Here is a 23045-nt window from a genome sequence, read left to right as displayed (position 1 = left end):
TGGCTGCCCTGATTGTTCTCCTTTCAAAATGGCATAATTAATGCCCTTTAAAACATCAGTTGTCAAAAAATGAGCCATGTGACACCTGCATTGGTGTTTTTCAAAATCCCTGGTCAAACTGGATAACTGACAGGCTTTGCGAGGCCAGCAGTTATAGTGAAGGGTTTTGAGGCAGAGAAATGAACATTTGGCCTGAGCTAAACTCAGCTGACAGCAGCAGTTAAAGGGGAAAATGCTGATTGCTTCATAACACAAAAAAAACGGCCACTCACTTTGAATCACAGTCCTCTTCGGGCTTCACAACGCATCCCTCTACGTACTGCGGTAATGCTGCAAAACAACCAAACATTTTGTGTGACATCACAGATATGACAACAACACAAGTTCAAATGAGTTCATTAGAACAAAAAGTCCAGAAACTGTCCCATTCTACCAGATGAAGTCACACTCCACTCAAACAGAGTCAGACTGAATGAGCTTTGAAGCAGCCACTCAGATTAGACGCCCAGAACTGGTGATGATCTAGTGCGCATTTCTCACTTACTGTGATCCTCAGTGCAAAGTGAGCAGACACCATCCACAAGCTCTTTGGCCTCAGCTGCGAGCTGGCAGGCGGGGTCGGGGATCGGGGAAGGTGTGTCGGGGCTGTCAGTCGCTGGAGACGCCTGTGCGCTGTAGGATGAGAAGGAGATGTCATGATCACTGAGAGGGGGGACCACTGCAACTTTCAATGTGTTTGGCTTGAGAAACTTACCCATTTTCCATCCCAAATAAGCTGGTGTTGGTGAGAACTTTGTGGACATTCTGTAAAAACAGTGCAAATTATAAACTTGGATGATTTGGTGCTTTGGTGTTCTTGAAGGACCACTGATACCCAGTGATGGGAATAACGGCGTTATAAATAACGCCGTTACTAACGGCATTACTTTTTCCAGTAACGAGTAATCTAATTGATTACTCTTCTCATCTTAATAACGCCGTTCCCGTTACTGCCAAAAAATGCGGCGCGTTACTATAACTGATGAAGCTGGGGTTTTTTGTTTTCATCAGACCAACTAGATCTCTGAGCGAGAGGCAAATACTTTTTTTACTGTTCTTCCTTGGTTAGTGGGTAGAGCACGAGACAAGCGCATAAATGCTGACGACTGAGGTAGAGTAAAATGTCATTGTAAGCCAATCAGAGGTAGAGTTGGGCGGGTGTTCGAAAGCACGCATAGTAGTAGGCATTCGGCACTTTTGACTCAGCTCACTGAAAAGAGCCGGCTCTTTTGGCTCACAAACGGCTCTTTAAATGACTTTGACTATAATATTTAAATTTTTATTACATAATTATTTAATTTCTATAGGCTAAATTTGTAAAAATAGAGTCGGCTTTTTCAGATATGCGAGCCAGCTCCCGACGTTCACCTAAAAGAGCCGGCTCTTAGAGTCGCCTCATTCGCGAACCGCGAACGACCCATCAAAAGCTCATTCGCGAACGAGTCGATCCATCATCACTAACGGCTAACGCTCATGAATTGCGAACGACCCATCATAACGCATAGTCGGACAGGACAGGACACACAATGAACAACACAAGCAAGCCAGTCAGTCAACGAGAGACAGGTATGGCGACGAGCTTAACAAGCTTAATTTAATTTTGCCCAGTTGTGGCCTGTTGAGAGGCAATAAATATCAAAAGTTCCAAAACATCTATTGTGTTATTTGCATTGATCCACTATATAAACATAATATCTACATGGCATTTGATTGGAGGCTAGTCCCACAGCAACATTTTTTTTTTTTAGATGTGTGTACAATGTTTCATGTTTCTGTTAATAATGTATTGTATTAAGTGTCCATTTCATTATAATATTCAGATTTATCATAAATAATTGAACATGCACATGTATTGTAAGTTCCGTTAAAGAGGGGTAGAGGTGGGGTCACATTTGAGCATTTAAAATTTAAATGTAACTGAGTAACTAATTTAGTTACTTTTTGGAAGTAGTAACTAGTAACTGTAACTAATTACTTTTTAAAAGTAACTTGCCCAACACTGCTGGTACCTAAATAAATACAACAGATTACAACTGATTTTAAGTCAAAAAGTGGTTTGTTTTTACCTGGGCAAAGCCAAGGAGTTTCTTGTTGGAAATCTCCAGGTGTTTCCGTGTGAGTTCAGACCTTCTCAGCTGGCTGTCAATGACGTTGAACTTTCTGTTCAGATCCATCACATCCTCCTGTGAAAAAAATGGCCTTTAATACCAGTGTTGTTAAAGCGAACTAAGAGGACGTTTACACAACACTGTTTTCCAACTAAAAAAAGAAAACCTTTTATGTGTTTTGGCTGTTCATTTACACGACAGTGGCGTTTTAGGGGCCTGAAATGCAATTGCTTGAAAACAGGTTTACAAGTGCAAATTTTTTAAAACAATATCATTATTTTCATGAATTTGTGAGAACAGTGACGTCATCCGCATGCGTACTACATTTAGTCTATAGGCATGCGCGAGTACTTGACAACCAAAACAACAATAGCGGAGTACAGGACTGTGTTTGTGCTGCTCAAGATCCTGAGTTTATTAACGCTTCTCCGGCAAAGTGTTGTATTCATCACCACTCTGTAGAAAAATGTGTACGTGGACAGGTCCATAGTATTTCTTGACATCGTCAACTACTGGCCTGAATAATGCAGCGTTTTTAGTCGTTTTCACAGATCCATGAGAACAGGGATCATTTTGACAACGTTGTCGCCTCTATGTAAAATTAGCGAAAAAGAAAAAGAAAAACGTTTCCATTTTTGGTACATTGTGGTTGTGTGTACGTAACAAACTATTATAAATAATTTTCATTAATTAAAATTAAAGTTGAATTAAAATGAAATATAATTATTAGACAAAATAAAAACCTCAAATGTTGCATGGCAGCTAACACAAAATACAATTAATTTTAGCTGAAGTATTAAAATGACTAAAACTAAAAGTGAAATAAAAAAAATTAAAGCTAAACAGAAATGTAAAAAAAAAAAAAACTAACAAAAATGACAAAGCACAAACAAATGACTAAAGCAAACTAAAATAAAATATGTAAAAAATAAAAAACTATTTTCAAATATTCATAAATACTCTAATAGTGAACACTGTTTCAAGTGTTCGTCATGAACTGGACTGGACAGTGTTTTATTAGATAACAATCACCTGGCAACTCATTCCAAAAAGGTTTCATCCATTGCATCATCTTGTAAATTTCTTATAAATGATATGAATAATTTTTCAGAAAACAAAGAGATGTGATGAAAGAGGAAAAATTACCTTGGTAGCCTCAAGTCCTCTCTGTTTCTTTCCGGCTACCTGGTTCTTCAGATCTTTGATTTCAGCCTCCAGGAGCTGAATGACCTCCTCGTAGTCTTGTTCGGCACTGTTAGTCTGTCTCTGAACAGCCTCTGCTACCTGCAGCTTACTCTTCAGACACTTATTCTCTTCCACTGTGGCCGTGGCCTTCTGTTTCATCCACACATGGAAATAAGGGAACACACAAATTGACGGGTGGACAAATGTCTTAAATGTTCAGATGCTCATGTTGTGATAGTATATATTTGATATGCACAAAGTGTTGATGTATTAAATCAGCTCTCATGCCTCTTTATATTTGGATGTCATATTTTGAGACATTAAAGAATAGTCACATCGAAGTCGTGTTTATTTCCAGGCTTTACCTCAGCCGTCTTCTGCAGTTCCTCCTCCAGAGTCTTCTTACTGTCTTCTGTGTCTTTCAGTAACACCTGAGAGCAGTGTAATGGATGTTCATGTCACAAAAGCTTTTTGCACAAATGTTCAGCTCAGTCTTGTACATGACACGTGCAAGAAAAACAGATATTGTGGCCAATAGATATTTGATCCCACAACTTATTAATTTGTGGCCCCCTTGTAATAGTTTGTTTTCTTGTTTTTTTTAATTGTGGCCACAATTTACCTAAAATGAGGGAATAAATTAATTTGTGGCAACGATAACTTGTTTTTCCCCCTGCATGTCATGTGTGCAATGTCATGTCATGCAAAAAGTTTATGGAAAGTCAACCAGGGTCCAAAATTAACTTTCTGCCACACCAATGATGTGTGAATTAACTACCCCACACACCCTTAAACCAATGCACAACTTACACACACGCACAAAATATTCTTTGCATTTCTTCTCTTCTCGAGCTTCTCTCTATTTAGTTGTCAGAAAACCTGGCATTGTTTATTACGAATAGTGTTGACTCCTTGATGTATTGCTTTGTTTCTTTCTTGTAAGTCGCTTTGGATAAATGCGTCTTCTAAATGCATAAATGTAAATCTAATGCAAATGTAAATTAAATGTAAATGTGCAAATAGATAAAATGTACTGACTAAAAATATTTCTTATAGGTAATGAAACTTTATTTTGTATGGAAGCCCATTTCTGCCACACAAGGAAATGAATCACATTTTTGTATATCATAATTATGACACAAAAAGTCAAAATTATGACATTCAATCACCATTCCGATTTTCTGTCGATTTCAACTGTCATCATTTCAAAATTTTAAATCATAATTTTGGCTTTGTATGTCATAATTTGGACTTTATCTCAAATTCGATTTGACAAAATTCTGACTTTTGACATAATTTCAACTTTTATCTCATTATTATGATTTAGTCTATTAATAATCTATATTATTAGTCTATATAATTATTATTTACCAAAGCATGAGTCTTTTTTTCTTATTGGCGGAAATGAGCTTCCGTAATTTTGCATTAAAAAAAAAAACTATTTATTTTCTGTCTATTCTGTTTATTCCATATTCTATATATTTTATGTTTTGCTTTGTTTTGTGGGTTTTGGTGAGGAATATTCCACATATGTTGAAACATGGAGTTGTAGAGGAAAGAACTTGTCAGATAAACATGATGGTAAGTTTTCCACTGAGGGAAAAGTTGTACGAGCTGCGACAGGTGTTTTTTTTTTAAGTGAATCAGTCAAGACTATCATTCTTACAATTTGACTACTTCATTTACTGGACAATTGTCGGTTTATTTACTCACTAAAGCCAATTTTGACTTGAATTTGGCACTTAGCGAGTGTTCATTTTGGACCCTGCAGTCAGCAATTATAGTACTATACTTCTATTATCTATTGATTGAAGGAAGCAACACAATCCAGCTACCCCTGTTTATTTCAGTACTCACCTTGAGTTGTTTCATTTGCAGCTGGAGTTGTTTGACTTCCGTCTGAAACTCCTCCAGCTCCTCACTGCTGTAGCTGCACTCTGACTCATAGGTCTGAAAGTGAGAGTGACACTGTTAAAACAACTCTTTCATAAGTGTGTGACCCTGCCTCTGGGATCTGAAAGAAAAAAACCCATTAAAACCAGTACCAATTCAGTGCTCATACATCTATGTGAGACAAATCCAAAGGCACAGGCTACAAAACAGGCAAACTCTGACAATCGAAGCGTTTAAGAGCTTAAAAGACAGCTTTGATAACTTTTCTGAGCAGGAGAAAAGCTCCTTTAAGATCCCTGAGTAAATCTCCCGACATGCTCAGCTTCAGGAGAAAGTGAAGTCTCAAATGTGAGGAGGTGCTCTGAGGATTGTGCCGAAGTTTAGCCCAAATCAAAGTCAAGCACTCCGATACTAAATCCTGCGGGTCTACTTACAGGGGAATGAAAGGCAGAGGTGTCCATCAAACTAGCTGCTTCCTGATAGGAGAACATAAAGGGTCCCTGTCCCAGTCCCGCCTCCTCCAGCTTCTCTTGATACACACTGCGGGTGGCTTCCACAAAGTCTTATTAAGGAAACAAAGCCATAGTTAGAAATAGCCAAGAATTACACTAGAAATATAAAAAGCATGTAAGCAATTACAGTATCAAAATCATTAAGATTTTTTTTTATGTTTTAAAAAAAAATTCTGTCACAACTCAGAGGCTGCATTTATTTGATCAAAAATACAGTAAAAACAGTAATATTGTGAAAAAAGTACTTTTTTTCTATTTTGAAATGTAATTTATTCCTGTGATGCAAAGCTAAATTTTCAGCATAATTACTCATTGTCAGATATTCAGTGTCACATGATCCTTCAGAAATCATTCTAATATGATGATTTTCTGCTCAAGAAACAGTTGTGCTGCTTAATATTTTTGTGAAAACTGTGGTACACTACCTTTCAAAAATTTGGAAAGTAAGATATAACAAAAGAAAAAGAAAATCACAGGAATAAATTACATTTTAAAATAGAAATTATTTTAATTTGTAATAATATTACTGTGCTTTTGATCAAATAAATGCAGCCTTGTTATTTAAAACTTTTGACCAGTCTGAGTGTAGATTTGAAAATGTGATTTCAGGTCAACATTTGCTTTCTAAACAGAAAAGTGGGTGCCGTATAGTCTCTTCACCTGTCACTCAGCTAAATATATCCCTATTTTTCCTCATAACAGGAGAAAGAGCATCTAGAGGGAATATTTATGTTCAGGTGCCCTTGGTGTAAGTGTTTGCACAGCTGAAGTACAAAAAAACACACAAAAAAACAGGCAGAACTCTTGCTCCACCACACACACTTTGATCAGGATTTGCCATGGTGACATCTTCCTGCTGAGGAGTTCAGGAGTGAAGCGTAACTCAAGAGCAGCCTGGAAATATACTTAACTGTCTAAGTTTGTACTGAACCCAATTTTTTTTTCTGACAATCTGTCTCTAAAAACTCATTCTGAGTGTTTCAAAGCACAAACTCAAGCCCAATATCCAAATATGGAATGTGACTCCCTTTTCAAAAGGGGTATTTCCATTCGTGTCAAAATGTGATTATTTCCTGTGGTTATTTCAGGAGGTTGGTAACCTTACCTTAGGCACGCAAGCCGAACCAGTAATCATTGCCATCCAAAGATGAATACGAGAGAGATTAATATTAAATGTTTTTTTTAGTTATTTCAGTAATGTTGAATCCAGCGTGCTAAACTCCATCTTTTTTTCTTTTTTTTTGATAAACTGCAGTAATCCTTTTTTCTTCGTCATGCAACCTGTTTAATTTAGTTATAAGCACTATGGAAGCCTAACACTATTAAGTAAACTGCCTATCAAGTGGGTCTCATGTGCACATACTGGTGATTCAAAAGTGAGGAAATGGCACTTCAGATCAAAAGGGTTGCTGACCCCTGTTTCGGATTCATCTCCAATATTGAAATATGTTATGAATATGGGAATATAAGTCCACATCAAAATGATTGTTAAAATGAGGAAAATGTCCTGCATCTACAGTAGTTGACTGACTGAGGATCATGTTAAGAATGTGTCTATACCTCCATATGAGACCGTTCCCTGAGGGTCTGTAGTGAGACTCTCTCTGAGCTGCAGTCTCTTCTCTTCTGTTAAATCCAGACCCAGGTACGACAGAGCCTGCAAAATGATCAAACGGTCAAAAACCTTCATCATTGTAGTGCTACAAGCCTGTTCAAACAAATCTAGCTCCTTTGAATTTTCTTTTACTAATTTACTAATACGTTATTAAAATCAAAGGTTGTATTTGTTAACATTAGTAAATGCACTGTGAACTAACATGAACAAACAATGAACAGCTGTATAAGATTAATAAATACTGTAACAAATGTATTGCTCATTGCTAGTTCACAGTGCATTTACTAATTTTAACTAATGAACCTTATTGTAAAGTGTTAAAAAGGAAAATAACTATAAACACTGAACCTTAAATATTTAGTATAGTATATTTTAAGAGTTGACTGATAACTATGATTCCTTATCAACTGTATAGTATCCAGTCAAGCTTGAAAAGAGTCATGCTACTGCTACATACACAAGATGGCAGTGTGGTAACAGAGGTCAAGTCAGTGGCGTACAATAAATCCAGGCTTATGGTCCATAAGAGTTCAAAAGGCTAATCAATAAGGCATTAATAAGGCTAATCAGCCTTACCAACCAACAATCTGATACTGCCACAAAAATAAGATATACTGTTCAAACACAAATGGCAAGAAAAACTGTCCTGTACCAGATAAAATATGTGCTTGAAAACCGTGATGAACAGTGCAATGAACAGTATAAAGTCACATAGAAAACTTTGCACCGTGTCAAATACCTGTTCATGCGACACTTAACATAGTGTGCATTGTGCCTTTAGTCCACATTTAAGTGCTCTTGTCCATTGAGACCTAATCCTATTAATGGGCCGGTAGATTAGGGTCATCCCCAGGATCAGCAGGATTAAATTAAATCTCTGCTAAACAACTGCACCATAACAAAGAGCAGAGACAGATATCTATGAGGAAAGTGACACTGAGATACGAGAGGTTATCTACATAAGCACTCTGTCAGTCACTTTGCACTGAGAGACAGGCTCCTTTTGAAGTCAATCGTACAGATTTCAATGGGGGATTAACCCTTTAAATTCACCACATTTTCTGAACCGCTGGGTCTAATCATTACTAAAGGTACAGGTACAAGCATAATGTCACTGCAGTCATGAATAACGCAAAAATATATATAAAGAGAATTACATTTGTGCTCATTGATTTTTCCTAATAAAACATTTATACCTAAATTAACAGCATTATTTATTTTTTTAATGTAAAAAAAAAAAACATCCTACCCAAACGTAGTCAACTTTGGCCACGAAAAATGTTTTATGCCACATGGAGGGGGCAAAACTGAAAGAAATGGCCTTCTGTCAGTTCTGCCCAACCCACCACAGCGTACAGGTGTAAAAGCTGTAGCCATAGTGTACCATTTTTACCATAACGCTGTTTAAAGAGTAGACAAAGTACGATACATATTTTAGTGATAACACAATAACCTTACAATAAATGAATATAGTGAATAACTGGATTTCTTGGTCCAGGTAACACAGAGAATAAGTAGACATTGTTCATTTACATATACTACTGACATTGTAACAATACAAAAAAGGTTGAAAATCACTCTTCGTACACATGTAAAACTGTTTGTGTAAACCAGGCTTACCAGATCAAGCTTCTCTGATTTGAGCCGTATGTGGGGGTCCAGCGAGATCTTGGGTTTGGAAACAGTGGCTGGTCTCTGTGCGGTGGAGGCTGAGGGGGGAAAAGGGACAGTAAAAAACACCTACTTTAAGAGTCATACTCACATTACAGCATTTAGTGGTGAGAGCTAGTTAGCTGCTTTGGAAAACATGGCCTTAATGCGTTTTTTTTATTGTCTGGGAGAACAAATGAATGGGTATTATATTAATACAATAAAGATTATGAACTGTGTGAGGGATTTGAATCGAGGGGGCGAGAGAGATAGCGATAGAGAAAGAGAGGTATTAACGCCAGTGCTTTCAGTGGCGTGTGTATTGTTAAGCAACGCAGGGGATTTAACTGCCTTCTGACGCTCATGACTGACAGGTTGAGCTCAGACACGTCAGACTCACGCAGACTCAGACAGGTTCAATGCTGGTAATTCAGGACCAACATGCACAGCAGGGAGCTTGGGCAGGAGGAGTGGATTTAACAGGTGGGACTGATTGTACACAATCCAGGACAACTAAAACAATCCAGATTAATGGTGCTTCTATGAATGTTCCACCAGAATTGCAAGCATGTGGATAGCCAAATATGTTTGTAGCGTAATTATTAATCGAAGGGATAGTTAATCTAAATATGAATTCTGTCAAATCACCCAAATGTTGTTCAAATGCATATCAATTCCTTTCTTACAAAAGAAAAAATTACAAAAAGGTGAATTTTTGAAGAATTCTCTGGCCAGTTTTCCTTATCATGAAAGTGAATGGGGAGCTATCAAGCTCAAAAATCACAAAAAAAATACAATAAAAGTGACCATTTAACTTGAGCACCATATTCCCAAGTACTCTCAAACTACATATGGCAACATTAGATTTGGAGTCCATTTCAAAGCACCATGGAGGGGAAGATTATCCAACAAAGCTATTATATGACTTTAGAAGACTTAGGATATAGCATATGATTAATTTAGACAACTGTTATGATGCTTTTTTTTTTTTTTTTTTTTTTTGTCATTTTCACTGCTTGACAGTCCCAGTCCCCAATCACTTTGGGAAAGAGTAGCCTAGATATTCTTCAAAAATTCTTCAAGTGATACAGGTTTTAAGTGATATGGGTGGCATCAGAAATTCAACTATCCAGTGACCAAGCTCAAAATCTGACAACATAAGCACTAACATCAACTTATATAAATAGTTTCATGTTTAGCCTAGTGTAGTACATTAATTTAACTATATAACAGTCAGCCCTTATGTTAGATGCAAACCAGTTGTAAACATCAGTTTCCATTGGATAGCAGAATTCTATAACAATCTCCACATCTCGACAAATCACAATTATTAAAGAATGACAACGAATGAAGATAAGCATGTGTCTGAGTCTGAGCACACCCGGTCTTCCTTTCTAGGAAGGACTCCCAGAAGGGCTTTTGCAGGATTACAGTGCCCATTTAATTCAGATAAAAAACAGATCTTCCTTATTCTTCTAAGATTTTATCAGCTAGTCTGAATAAATGGGTAATTAAGCACTATAAACTTCATAGATGTCATGAATGATTAGAACACTGTGCTCGTAAACAGGACACCACCCAGGGTTCAAGGGCGAGCCAGGCATGCTTACATCCGGTCTAGATTAATCTCTGAGCCAGGGATAGCCTGACGGACAGGTCAGCACACACATAAAAAAAAGAAAAAAAAAAAGGTTTCGAATGATAAAAAACTAATCGAGATTCGAAGGTCTTGCATCATTTGTTTGCAGATTCCACTGGGTTTGGTATTTTGTAACTAATACACAACGTTCCGATGTTTCGGATATGTCCACAAGTGTCAAAATACTTTTTGGGTCTCTATGCAGAGAAATACAGAGCATTTTTGGGCATTATTTAAGCATACAAAGATCTCTGAAGTGAGAAGTGACTTAACATGTTAACATCCACACAGATAGCTTCTTCAAAGTATCTAATAGCATAAAATGTACCTAAGGGGCTATCTCTGTATGGTTTCTATAACAACTTATCAATTCCATTTTGTGCCCCAAGAAAGGATTACACATTACGCACAGCAAATCAATCTGTATTAAACAGCTACCCAGCTGCTGTGAACTGAGATAAGAGCACAATCTGACTCAACATGAAAGAGGCCTTTTCCCTTTATTTTGTTATGTCTTCTAGAATTTGATTGTGTAATTTAAACACCTCACATACATGCCCGACCCCCGGAGCACAGAGAGATTACTTTGCAACTAGCCGTTGATTAAATTCCAAACACTGCTACTGACTAATCCCCAATCTTTCTCTCTCAAAATAAATAATTGCTTTGCAATAAATCCTGTTTCTCCGTGCACTGGTTCATTTTGGATGCTACTTTCACTGAGACACAAGGTGCAATCTGTAAGGTACAGAAACTAAGAGAGCAACTACTTCCAGTATTCATTCAATTCAATGCATCTTTGTTGAATAAAGATGATTTCTTAAAAATCTTAATGAACCCAAACTTTTGAACAGTAGTGTATTTAAGAAATTGTGCCTCTCAAGTAAATTAATCTGTTTTAAATAATGTTTAGATATTTTAATGTAAATTTTTTTGCTGTAAAACACTAAGTACTTCATAACATTTATATCATATTATGTTAGAGTACTTAGGTAATTAGAGTACTCCTTTCAAAAGGGAAATATTAGCCTTATGAATAACAAAATCTGCACTGTTCATGTGGGTGATGAGAAAGGGTGGAAACTAGCTGTAAAGCTCATTAAGATAGAGTTAAGGGTGTTATGAGCCAACCTTTGAGACATGTACCTGAAACCTGTATGTCTGGAGGGCAGATTTCTGGGGCGGATGAAAGGACTGGAACTGTTTCCTCTTGTCGCATCTATGAGAAGAAAGTTATGAAGCATTGCATGCTTAGTAAAAAGACCATAGCAAGGAAATTGCCTGTGTACACAACAATATTTTGGTGTCATACTAATCATACAGAGACATGACATGATCTGTACACTATTAAACATTCACCTCAGGAGATCGGACATGAACCTTTAACCGGCTGGCGTTGTATCCATTCCCAACCCCCCTCTGAACCCCATTATGCAACAACGGGCTGTTGGAAAAAGGTCCTTTTCCAGGAATGAAGGCAATATCCACCACTGGTTCCTGACTTCAAAGGCAAAGAACAGGGACAAAATAAATAAATTCTATAAAAGAAATAAGTACAATGATACTGATTAATTATTAAATATTGTTCAAAAGACGTAAAGCTACATGAACCAGAGCGAATACCTGAATTTCACTTTATTGAGCACACTTTTGGCCTCCTCATATGTGACTCCTATCAACGACTCCTTGTTTATGGCGATAAGCTGATCTCCAGGTCTGAGCCGTCCATCCTATAAGGCCAAAGGAATGAAGATCCTTACTAAATGTTGCTGATCAGTCACAATTCTTGGCAGACGTTCAGTTTGAGAAAGCTGCACCAACAGCATCAGCAGGAACATAACCCACTGCACTACTCATCACCAGGTGGAGACCTCTCTCATGTCTTTACAGAGGACACCACTACAGCAACTCCATCCCCCAAGAGACACCAAAGTCACTAAAACTACACAACTGTGCCAAAAGTCTCATATTATAGTGAATCCAATCCGCTTCCAAACCATTTCCACAGCTTGATGGTTTAGGGATGCACTATATCCACCTTATTTCAACACAGAAGTAAGCTATGTTCTGTGAATGTGTGAGAGTTCTGATTCATTTGCCACTATAGGTAAATAAATACAACAACTGCAGTTAACAGTGGAACAATTTGCCCTACAAACCAGTGTGTTTATAATTATGACAATACATTAAAATAAATGTGTTTGCAATTGTTTGTTTGTAAAACCATGTTTGCAATATCAAGTAGCATAACAAGCTGTTTTGTACAGCTAAAATAATTGGAAGTCTTGCATACTCAAGTTACAAATGTCTCCTACGTTAAAACTAAGGTGTCGTATCAATATCGGCAAATAATTGTTACTTTTTTAAGTCCTACTGGTTAGTTAAATCAAATGGTTACTCCGTGTATGATTTTTTTGTAGAAAAAAAATTGTACCCACCCCAAACTTTTAAACATTTGTGTATTTTTACTGGAGGACACAACAAGAATATTGAGTAAGATTAAATACCAATTCAGTTATTTATTGCAGCATTCCTCTCCCAAGTTCTAACTATGAGCAATAAAAGTGAGGCTAGCTTTTGGAGACACCACTATATGCAAGTAAACACTAAAACTAAGGGCTAGACAAAGTGATTCTCAAAAAATAAAAAAATAATTCCAATGACTGGCTACCTAACCAAACCAAAAACATGGTAACAATATTTCAGATTGGAAGCTCTGAGTTATGATCATTGATTCTGGCTAAATGATTCAAAACGGACAAGCGACCTGATTTAATAGATGTTACAGATGGCAAACAATCTGACACTGAAAATCTAAGCGATATTGAATATCTGAGTTTCAGCACAATAGTCGTGTAGGTGAATAGTACAGCTCCCCTCCCCGTTGTGGAGTTTTATATTCCACAGGGAGGGCGATGCCCTAGACGGGGTGCACCTGACCTCTGCAGTCTGCTGCGACAGCACTGTCCATATCCAGAACAGCCCAGCGGAGTCTAAACCTATTTTGTCTATCAGGAAAAGCACTTACTGGGGAAAACAATGTAAAGCAGGGGATAAATTGCTTAGAACATTTCCAGGAGATACCTACTTACTACCTACCTACTTAAGAGGAAACCTTTGCACTGGCTCAGGCTATAACGCAGTAGTCTGACATTCTAGGATGTTATCCTCACTTAAATCCTAACCCCCTCAGCGATAAAGATGGCTAAATGTGTTGAAGCTTATTGGTAAGGTGTAAAGAGCCGAGTTATCCTTGTCTTGGGGGCAAGATTCCCAGAGGTTTATAATCTGTTTCTTTCTCCAGCTCAGACTAAACACTTCCACGAATTGTGTGCCATATCCCACTCATTTGTGTTTGTTGTTCTCGTTGTTGTTGTTGTTCAAAATAAACAAACTTTAAACAATTAGTCAATACATCATCAATCCTTCTTCCAAAACATGTACTTGTCTTACCCTGATTCACTATGGTAAGCCTATTATAAGTGTTATATTTTAGACCTAGCAGGATGGTTTTCAAGTGAAATTGCACACAAAGGCAAAAAGAGAACGCGACAGAGCTCGTAATAAAACAAGAATCAATATTGGCTTGGCTTTTCAGAGATGGCGAGAACTAAAGGATTTGAAATGTTGTAAAAGCAACGTGGAGATAGTAAGGTATTTTATTGAACAGATAGATTGCCATATGTAGCTCTCTAACAGAGTTCATTGTAAAGCATCATCTATTGTGAAGGGTCATTTCACATTGGTTGTTGTAGCGCAGTGCTGAAGTTTATTTTCAAGGAAGGAAGTATCGTGTCTATTATTATAGCAAGTAATGTCTTCAGCAAGTCAGCTTGAGATCCTTTCCATCTAAACTAGTGATATCCCTTTAGCCTAGTAGTGAATGTTTTATGATCAGTAAGATAAACATACAAATTCACACAGCCACGCAGAGCTGAAGCACAGCCAAGAAATTTGTTCTTCCGCAAAATGCATTCGGTTTTGTTTTTTTAGACCTCTAGAGTTGCATTGTGTACCTTTAACAAGTTAATGAGTTTTCACGGTCTCTTTAGAGATGGCATTAATGCAATTGCTATTAATTATGTATTTAACATAAAAACAATATTAAACAAATGAAATGTGGTAACATTTAAAAAGATATAATGTATATCTTTACCTACACATACAGTACGTGAGCTTAGAATTATAAGGTTCTATCTCCACTTTTGGTCGAAATTGAGTTTTTGACATAATCTGATCCATAAGGTGTTTATTAATGCCTGTGTGGTGTTATTTTTGTAAAAAAAATATTTTGTTAGTAGTTATTAATAAAATAAAAAGGTTCCATCTCACAAAACATAAACCGAGTTGGGATTATAAGGTTCTATCTCCAGTAGATTCACTATCCAATCAAAACCCTGAATGAACACGGACGGACCAATCAAAAGCCACCTCTTAGCTCTGTAGCCTGGACACAGAGCTAAGGGCTGGACATTAGCCTGGACATTTGAAGCCGGAGATAGCGCCCAAAAGACGTAAATGTACAGACGCCAGCACTATTTTTCTTTTTCTCTCTTTCCAACTAATCTTTATTTCTTTCTAAATAATCTTTCTTTCTTTCTTTCTTTCTAACTATTCATTCTTTCTTTCTTTTTTAAATTTCTTTCTTTTTTCTTTCTAACTAATCTTTCTTTCTAACTAATCATTCTTTCTTTCTAACTAATCTTTCTTTCTAACTAATCTTTCTTTCTTTATAATCTTTCTTTCTTTCTTTCTAATCTTTCTTTCTTTCCAACTAATCTTTCTTTCTTCCTTTCCAACTAATCTTTCTTTCTTCCTTTCTTTTTTCTTTCTAACCAATCTATCTTTCTTTCCTTTCTAACTAATCTTTCTTTTTTCTTTCTACCTTATTTTTCTTTCTTTCTTTCTTTCTTTCTTTCTTTCTTTCTTTCTTTCTTTCTTTCTTTCTTTCTTTCTTTCTTTCTTTCTTTCTTTCTACCTAATCTTTCTTTCTTTCTAACCTATCTATCTTTCATTCTAACTAATCTTTCTTTCTGTCTCTTTTTTCTTTCTTTCTTTTTCATTTTCGTTCTACCTAATTTTTCTTTATTCTTTCTTTTTTCTATCTTTCTTTCTCTTTCTTTCTTTCTTTCTCTTTCTTTCTTTCTTTCTTTCTTTCTTTCTTTCTTTCTTTCTTTCTTTCTTTCTTTCTTTCTTTCTTTCTTTCTTTCTTTCTTTCTTTCTTTCTTTTTTAACATTTCTTTCTAACCTTTCTTTCCAACAGAACAGAACCTGATTCTGAAAAGTTCAGAACATAACTTTTTTTCAGAACCAGAACAGGCCTTTTTGTTGATTTTTGTTCAAAATAACTTTCATTATGTTACACAATATTTTGTATGTTTTAATCTACTAAATGAACCGTTTTTAATGTATGTAAGATGCTTCCTAAATGTTTTTACAGTACAGAGGAGTGGAGTGTAGTATTGTGAAGAAAATATTTTTTGTTTAGCTGTAATTTTTCCATGTCCATGTTCTTTAAAAATAAAAATACTTTTTTTTCTTACAAACTTGCTTGGCTTTGATGTATACTATACTATTATATATTATATTATATACTACAGCTGTGTGCTTGTATTATACATATATAAATTGATTAAAATCAATGGTTATATACATTTATTCTTTGAAATGTGGGGTTTTATTTGTAAAAGTGGAGATAGAACCTTATAATTCCAAACAGAATCAGAGCTCTCCGAATTATAAGGTTCTATCTCCATTTGGACCATCTTAAAAAATCCCATTTCCAAATGTGCCAGGATTTTGATATTCTATCCTCAAAGTACCAGTAGGGTGATGGTCTTGTTTAGCTATAATAGTAGATTATACTACATATCAGTTTTGCCAGCTGGGATGTAAAAACTTTGATGCTCAATATCTCAGAACTACCCTAAACGGAGATAGAACCTTATAATTCTAAGCTCACGAGTAGTCATATAAATCAGTCAGTGATACTGTGTTAAGTCTCACACATTTGTAGCTGCATGCGTTTGATTTACGAAACTTGTGTCGCGCATATTCGATGAGATTGAGGTATGATAACATAATATGCTTCAGTAAATGAATGCAATATAAATGACCGAACTTTCATTTAATACACATGTGTATGTAATACATTCATGTGTATTTATAACTATTAAGTCATTAATAATTGAATTAATATATACTGTCATTTTTGAAAGTGCTACACTGAGTGATAAATGTCTGTTGCATTGTTTATTATGAAAATAAACATTTGGTTATATTAGATGTATATTTAATCTTTTTTTTAAAGTATTAATGAGATTTGCACTCCACACCTGGGACAAGTTAAACTCAGTCAAAATGTAGGAGCCTCAACTCATTTTCACCACCATTATTTTATACAAACTTCTTTAATACTGGGCTGACATGCAATGACTGGTGGTTAAATTTCCCTCTCCACTTCCTGTGAAGTGATGTATCGATGTTCCCTTATTTCTTATGCCGAAGCGAACTTCACTTACAGTCAAATGGAACCCACCTTATGTTTTCTATTAACTGAAAGTCATTTGTTCGGGAATCAGACCACTCAAAATCTGCAGTGCAAATAAATTACTGATCCTTGATCAATGATTTCTGCGTGAAAACACTAACACTTTATGCACAAATACATGCAGGCACACAGTTTGTTAACACTAGAACTCCCAAGGCAGTCATTTTGACTGTTTTAAAATTTTGCAATGTAATAACTTTGTTGAAATAAAACCCATGTAACTATAGGACCCTGACTTTTCCTAAATGTGCCTATATTTTATTCTATCTGTGATATAACTCAGGATTCGTGTGTGGGTGATGGAAGAAGACTCGGGGTCGGCAAAGAGTGGGGAGATACCATTATAATAGTTATAGAATTCCGGGAGTCCTAGTGTTAAAGGGAGCCAATCTCTCACCCGATGACAGTCTCCTCCAGACAGCACTTCCTGGATGAAAACTGCAGGGCCATCAGTTCTGTTGGAGCCACCTCCAATGGTAATACCCAGACTGCAGGAGCGAGCGATTGATATCAGCTGAATCACCCCTTCACCCGGGTGACTGAAACCAAACACACAAACACACACACACATACTCAAAATGACTAGTGAAGCACAGCGTGGAGCTAAATCAAAATAAACTGTTAAACAACTCAGTATGTAAACTTTACTAGACTAAATAATTTGTTATCAGTACCTTAGGGAGCGTAGCAAGGGTCCTGTGTTGTTGTAATTACTCTGAGATCCAGCAGGACTCAGCAATAGAGGACTCTGAGATCTGGACGAAGACCCTGATGATGTGCTGTCCAAGTATCTGCCTGCTGTGACACAAAAAGTGAGATTTGGTTATTATTACAAAATACCTGATCAAACTTGACATAACACTACGTAGTTAGTAATTATGCAAGCTTATATAATAACCACCAGAGGGCAGTGACACAATCCATAAAGTTATCCATTTCAAAAACACTGGCTTCTTTAATCCACAATTTTAATAAAAGTTAATATTGGAACTCTTGGAACGCTGTTTGTCTGATGTAGCAAAAACTGAAAAAATAAACAAACGGAAAATTCTCTTCAAAGACCATGTATATAAAGTCTTTGAGTGAATACAAAGTTTTTTGAGTTTGCAAGTTTTGCCAGTCTCGGAAACTTCATTGAAACTTAATTCGTCAAAAACAAACACAAAACGTCCAGACGAAGCCATCTGAACATAACTCCTGTAAATCTCTCATTTGCACTTTTAAATTAAAGACTCAAATGAAACTCTTTGCTGTGCTTAAAGCAAGTTACATCATTAGAATATTCTACACAGAGGGGAGAGCAGGGATAAGACTGAGCACACGCTCCGTTCTCAAGAACTTTTCCTGTGAAGCGTCTTTCCTCCGGCAGAAACAGATGTTCAAAATTGCATAATGGACAAATGCGCTGTCTTAAGCCATTTTCAAGGGCTGATTTGTTTCTCCCCCAAATAATTATAATTGACTTGAGCCCCCAAAAAAAGAGATTGTTTTTTGAAAACAGTTTGTTTGTCTCCTGTTTTTCATTTATATTTGAGAAAGAGTATGAATGTAGAAGTTAAAATGGTTAGGGATGATGATGAAGAGATGTGATGTGAATTTTTTTCTCTATTCCTCCTGTTTGTTAGCCAGTTGTGAGGATCATATTGCATGAATCAGCATTTCATAACCTTTGTTATGTCAGGAAGTAGTGAGGTTATGAAAGAGAGATATTCTAAACCCGAGCACAAAAATGAATGAATGAAAAGGATTTATATTATGTGCATTTCATGTAAACTTGAAAGAATATACATACTTTGCTGAATAGGAGAATTCCTGGTAGATCCCGTGCTTCCGTTTGAGCCATATTTTTCAAGGAGCTCTGCAAATTCTCGACTACACAAAGACAAAAGAAGAAATAACAATAATGCAACCGTCCAAGAAAAACAAAATAAACCTTCAAAAACATAATAATAAAAAAGAACTTTAGACACCTAAATGACATAACAGTCCTTCAGATTAAGTAACAGCTTGCACTATTCAAAAATAATATCATGTCAGTTAATTAGGACAGAATGTAATTATGTTCACATGTTATCTACACAATCCAAATATACTCTAAGCAGATACAAGTACTCTCTAGAGGGCTGAATTCAGTGATTCAAATATTCCACATCATTACTAGAAGTAAAAAGCATGATCAATGTTATAAATCTACTCTTTCATCTGCTGCAAGTAATCTGAATGCCAATATAGGGCTCGACAATAAGGTGGTTTTTGACTGGCCTCGTAAGGCCAGTAATTCAAAACTGTACTTTCCCTGCCAAAATTTTCATTGGTCCAACCACAAAAAAAAAAAAAAATCCAATTTTACTTTTAGAAATGTATTATTATATGTCCCAGAAAAATATTTTCTTTAGATGATATATATATATATATATATATATATAGATATATAGATAGAGCATTGTTCTGTTACTGAAAGATAAAGCAATGTAAATGGATTTTGTGATCAGCCTATTGAGTAAAAATAAACATGCTGAGTTCTCTTTAGTTCCCTTTAGTTAGGCTGGGCAATATATCTACAATCTATTTAAATATTCCCCTCCATCTCCATCCCAGGCCATTTCCCCCCAGACACCTCTTGAATGTCAGATATAGGTCAACAGAAATGTCCTGTCACTTGACTCAAACCTTATTCAGTTATGGACATGTGTTCATTACGCACTGGTGCACAGGCTCAGCCACTGGCCTCTTTACCTACATGCAGGTGTCCCTGAGTGATCCCAGATCTTTGCTTGTTTTAACCACAATTCAAAGCGACTATGTGGGTTCAGAAGACTATATAAACATAGCCAAGCCTTCAATAACTAGACCCATAATTCTCTGCATTCCTCCATATCAGAGCCGAATCATATTTACTCTAAGCCCAAAATATCTAGGTGTACTCAAAGTGACAGCTTTCGAAGTTCATGATGCAATGCAAAAAGAGCTTTTTCCTCCTTTTCCTCCGTCCTCAGGACTGGTTATCAGTGTGGATTAAAGGGAGGCAGGTCACACAAGGTTGTGATGCATATGGTAAGGAGCTGACTCTAAAAGGCATGAACGCTGTTCCAATAAACCACTGTGTATACATGCACATTCTAAACCATCTTCCTCATAAATACACACAAACAAAAAGCCCAGAAATGCTGTGCTCAGTCTTTCGGTCCCTGAAGACTTCCAGGTTGCTGATATGCGAGTGAAGGCAGCGGAGGTCTTTGCATGGAGGCAGAGGCGTAATCCCCTCAATGCGCATTGGTTAAGGGCAGAACGCAGATTAAAGCATGGAGACGCAAGGACTCATCTCATCATGGCTTAAAATGTGAGTCTGTTCACATTCTCCCTCGTACTCGCTCCCTCCATATCTCCATGCATGGAATGGCTTTTTCCTTCATTCATACAATCCCTGGGCTGCCAGTCCAGAGCCATGGGACTGGATCTCCTGCCAATCTGTCTATGTGTAAAGTTCACAAGTACACTGCGGTCATGCCACTGACTCTCACAGTAAACACATCTGGGATCCTACGTAATATTGTATGTCGCCGAGTCTGAAATCACGTACTGTCTAGGTAGGTACTACATTTGTATTTGAATTGACTTTGCGACCGTTAAAAATGTATGTTCTATATAGTATGGATATGGGTAGTTTGAATGAAATTCCAACATACTACATTAGCCATCTTGTTACTGTCACATGACCTACCAGTTATACTTATTAATCTATTAATTAAGGCTAACAGTAGAACGTAACACCCAGTATTATGGGAAAACATCCTTGTATTCTTGCTGCTCACTCATATCAAAGAGATCCTGAACAGGTGTTTGTGCACTATTATGTGAACACAGCATTATAAATGTACAGTAAGAAAATGGATATGGAGATTTGCTAAAGATGACATTCAACAATGTTACATTTATTAGTGGTTGCACTAATCTGTTCAAAATTTGTTTTTAAATATCTGTTCAAAAGTTTGGGGTCAGTAAGATTTTTTTTTAAAGAAATGTATACTTCTATTCATGAAACATGCATTAAATTGATCAAAAGTGACAGTAAAGCCATTTATAATCAAATAAATTAAAAACATTAGAGCATTAAAAATGCTCATGACTGATTGTTACTAAAAATGATTGCTCGTTACTAAAAGGCAATAGACCTAATTTAACTGAAGTTTTAGAAAGTGAAAAGTCACTACTAGCATTGCCATATACAGGAATACTGATTTTCCATTGATAGTTTTTTCTAGTGAGCGAAAGGAACAGTGGAGGGCGGCAGTATATAGGAGCCATGCGGGCCAGAAGCTCGTCTTTGAATAGCTCGCCAAGAGACTCACAGGCACTGCCAATACTCAGTCAGATCTAGTTTATGAACAAAATTATTCATCTTTCATTTAATTATTTAACGTGTCTTCTAAGGGGTGGACATTCAAATGAAATATACTCAGGTCAGACATCCATAGATCAATATCAGTGGATGAGAGTGTTTAAGTAATGGCAAGTGTTTAAATTGGTTAAATGTCACCAAGTAAGTGGCAGGTTGGCAATGAAATTGACTATTAGCAGTAGAGATGGAAAGAAAAACATTCCTTTGGTTTGCTTAAAAATAATTATTTTGTAATTATTTTTTACATATACACTTCCGTGGGATCTAAAGGATTTTAAAAATGTTTTTTAAAGAAGTCTCTTATGCTCACCAAGGCTGCATTTATTTTATATACAAAAATACAGTAAAAAACAGTAATATTATGAAATATTATTACAATTTAAAATAACTTTTCTATTTTATAATATATTTTAAAATGTAATTTATTCCAAAGCTGAATTTTCACTGAATTGTCACATGATCCTTCAGAAACCACTCTAACATGATGATTTGATGCTTAAGAAACATTTATTATTATCATCAATGTTAAAAATAATTGTGCAGCTTAATATTTTTTTGGGAAACCATGATATGTTTTTTCAGTATTCTTTGATCATGATTATCATTGTGCTTTGAATGTAATGTTCTTTTTTTCTCTCTTTGGAAGCAACATTTAAAAGCAACTTTTTAAATGTCCAAATGGACATGAAGTTTGTGATCTTCAGAGCAGATGTTATAATGGATGGATCAGGGGCTTACCTTGCTTCCTCATCTCTGGCAATGAGAAGGCGCATGTGATTGGTTGAGGATGCTGATCTAAGAATATCCACCGCTCTACAATCAAAGAACAATATCAGGCATCAAGTGTTTTAAAGGTAATAAAATAATTACAAGTGGCAAATTTTTGCAGTTTGTAGTTTCAGAGGTAAAAGTGAATACAAGCTAAAATAAACAGTCCTTGAGGTATTTGACTTAACTTATTTTGAAGTCATCACAGAAAGTACATACATGCAGAATAGAAGAACAAATGAATAAAAAAATAAGAGAGTGTTAGTGTAGTATGTACCGTTCACTTGTCACGCCAATCAAGCTTTCACCATTCACCTCCAATATTTGGTCTCCAGGCTGCAGGTTTCCTAATGAAGCAATTACAAAATAAAAACTATAAAGACCCATAAAATGACTTGACAAATATATTACTATTACATACTACATTGCATAATATTCTTAATATTTTTCCATTTCTATCATTAAAAGGTTTGGGCTCAGTACTTTTTTTTTTCTTCTAAAGAAATGTATACTTTTATTCAGCAAAGATTCATTAAATTGATCAAAAGTGACAGTAAAGACATTTATAATATTCCATAAGATTTCAAATAAATGCTGTTCTTTTGAACTTTGTAGTCATCAAAGTATCCTGAATAAAATGTAGCAGTTTCAACAAAAATATCAAGCAGCACAACTGTTTTCAACATT

At 36.1% G+C, this 23045-nt stretch overlaps 1 protein-coding gene across 4 annotated transcripts in view; it reads right to left on the bottom strand.

Annotated features, from left to right (window-relative positions):
- The window catches only part of si:dkeyp-72e1.9 (syntaxin-binding protein 4), a 46890-nt gene that overhangs the window by 2830 nt on the left and 21015 nt on the right, over positions 1-23045 (bottom strand). For 2 of the 4 annotated variants that reach the window (XM_056240603.1, XM_056240602.1), the window contains exons 4-21: positions 22636-22705; positions 22329-22403; positions 18984-19063; positions 17866-17989; positions 17589-17730; positions 12265-12371; positions 12001-12142; positions 11788-11860; positions 8973-9061; positions 7298-7394; positions 5660-5787; positions 5190-5282; positions 3691-3763; positions 3294-3484; positions 2106-2222; positions 755-804; positions 545-672; positions 273-330 (exon numbers count right to left, since the gene is read on the bottom strand). In XM_056240603.1, coding sequence (XP_056096578.1) covers positions 273-330; positions 545-672; positions 755-804; positions 2106-2222; positions 3294-3484; positions 3691-3763; positions 5190-5282; positions 5660-5787; positions 7298-7394; positions 8973-9061; positions 11788-11860; positions 12001-12142; positions 12265-12371; positions 17589-17730; positions 17866-17989; positions 18984-19063; positions 22329-22403; positions 22636-22705 — 1837 coding nt within the window. The remainder of the gene's footprint in view (positions 1-272; positions 331-544; positions 673-754; positions 805-2105; positions 2223-3293; positions 3485-3690; positions 3764-5189; positions 5283-5659; positions 5788-7297; positions 7395-8972; positions 9062-11787; positions 11861-12000; positions 12143-12264; positions 12372-17588; positions 17731-17865; positions 17990-18983; positions 19064-22328; positions 22404-22635; positions 22706-23045) is intronic. The other 2 variants (XM_056240604.1, XM_056240605.1) reach the window with 2 other exon arrangements.

The sequence above is a fragment of the Rhinichthys klamathensis genome, unplaced genomic scaffold, assembly GCF_029890125.1.
Source record: "Rhinichthys klamathensis goyatoka isolate OS25496 unplaced genomic scaffold, OSU_Roscu_1.1 h1tg000605l_1, whole genome shotgun sequence".
Lineage (NCBI taxonomy): Eukaryota > Metazoa > Chordata > Actinopteri > Cypriniformes > Leuciscidae > Rhinichthys > Rhinichthys klamathensis.
Note: the sequence above shows the minus strand (reverse complement) of the source record. Positions and strands in the feature narration are given on the sequence as shown.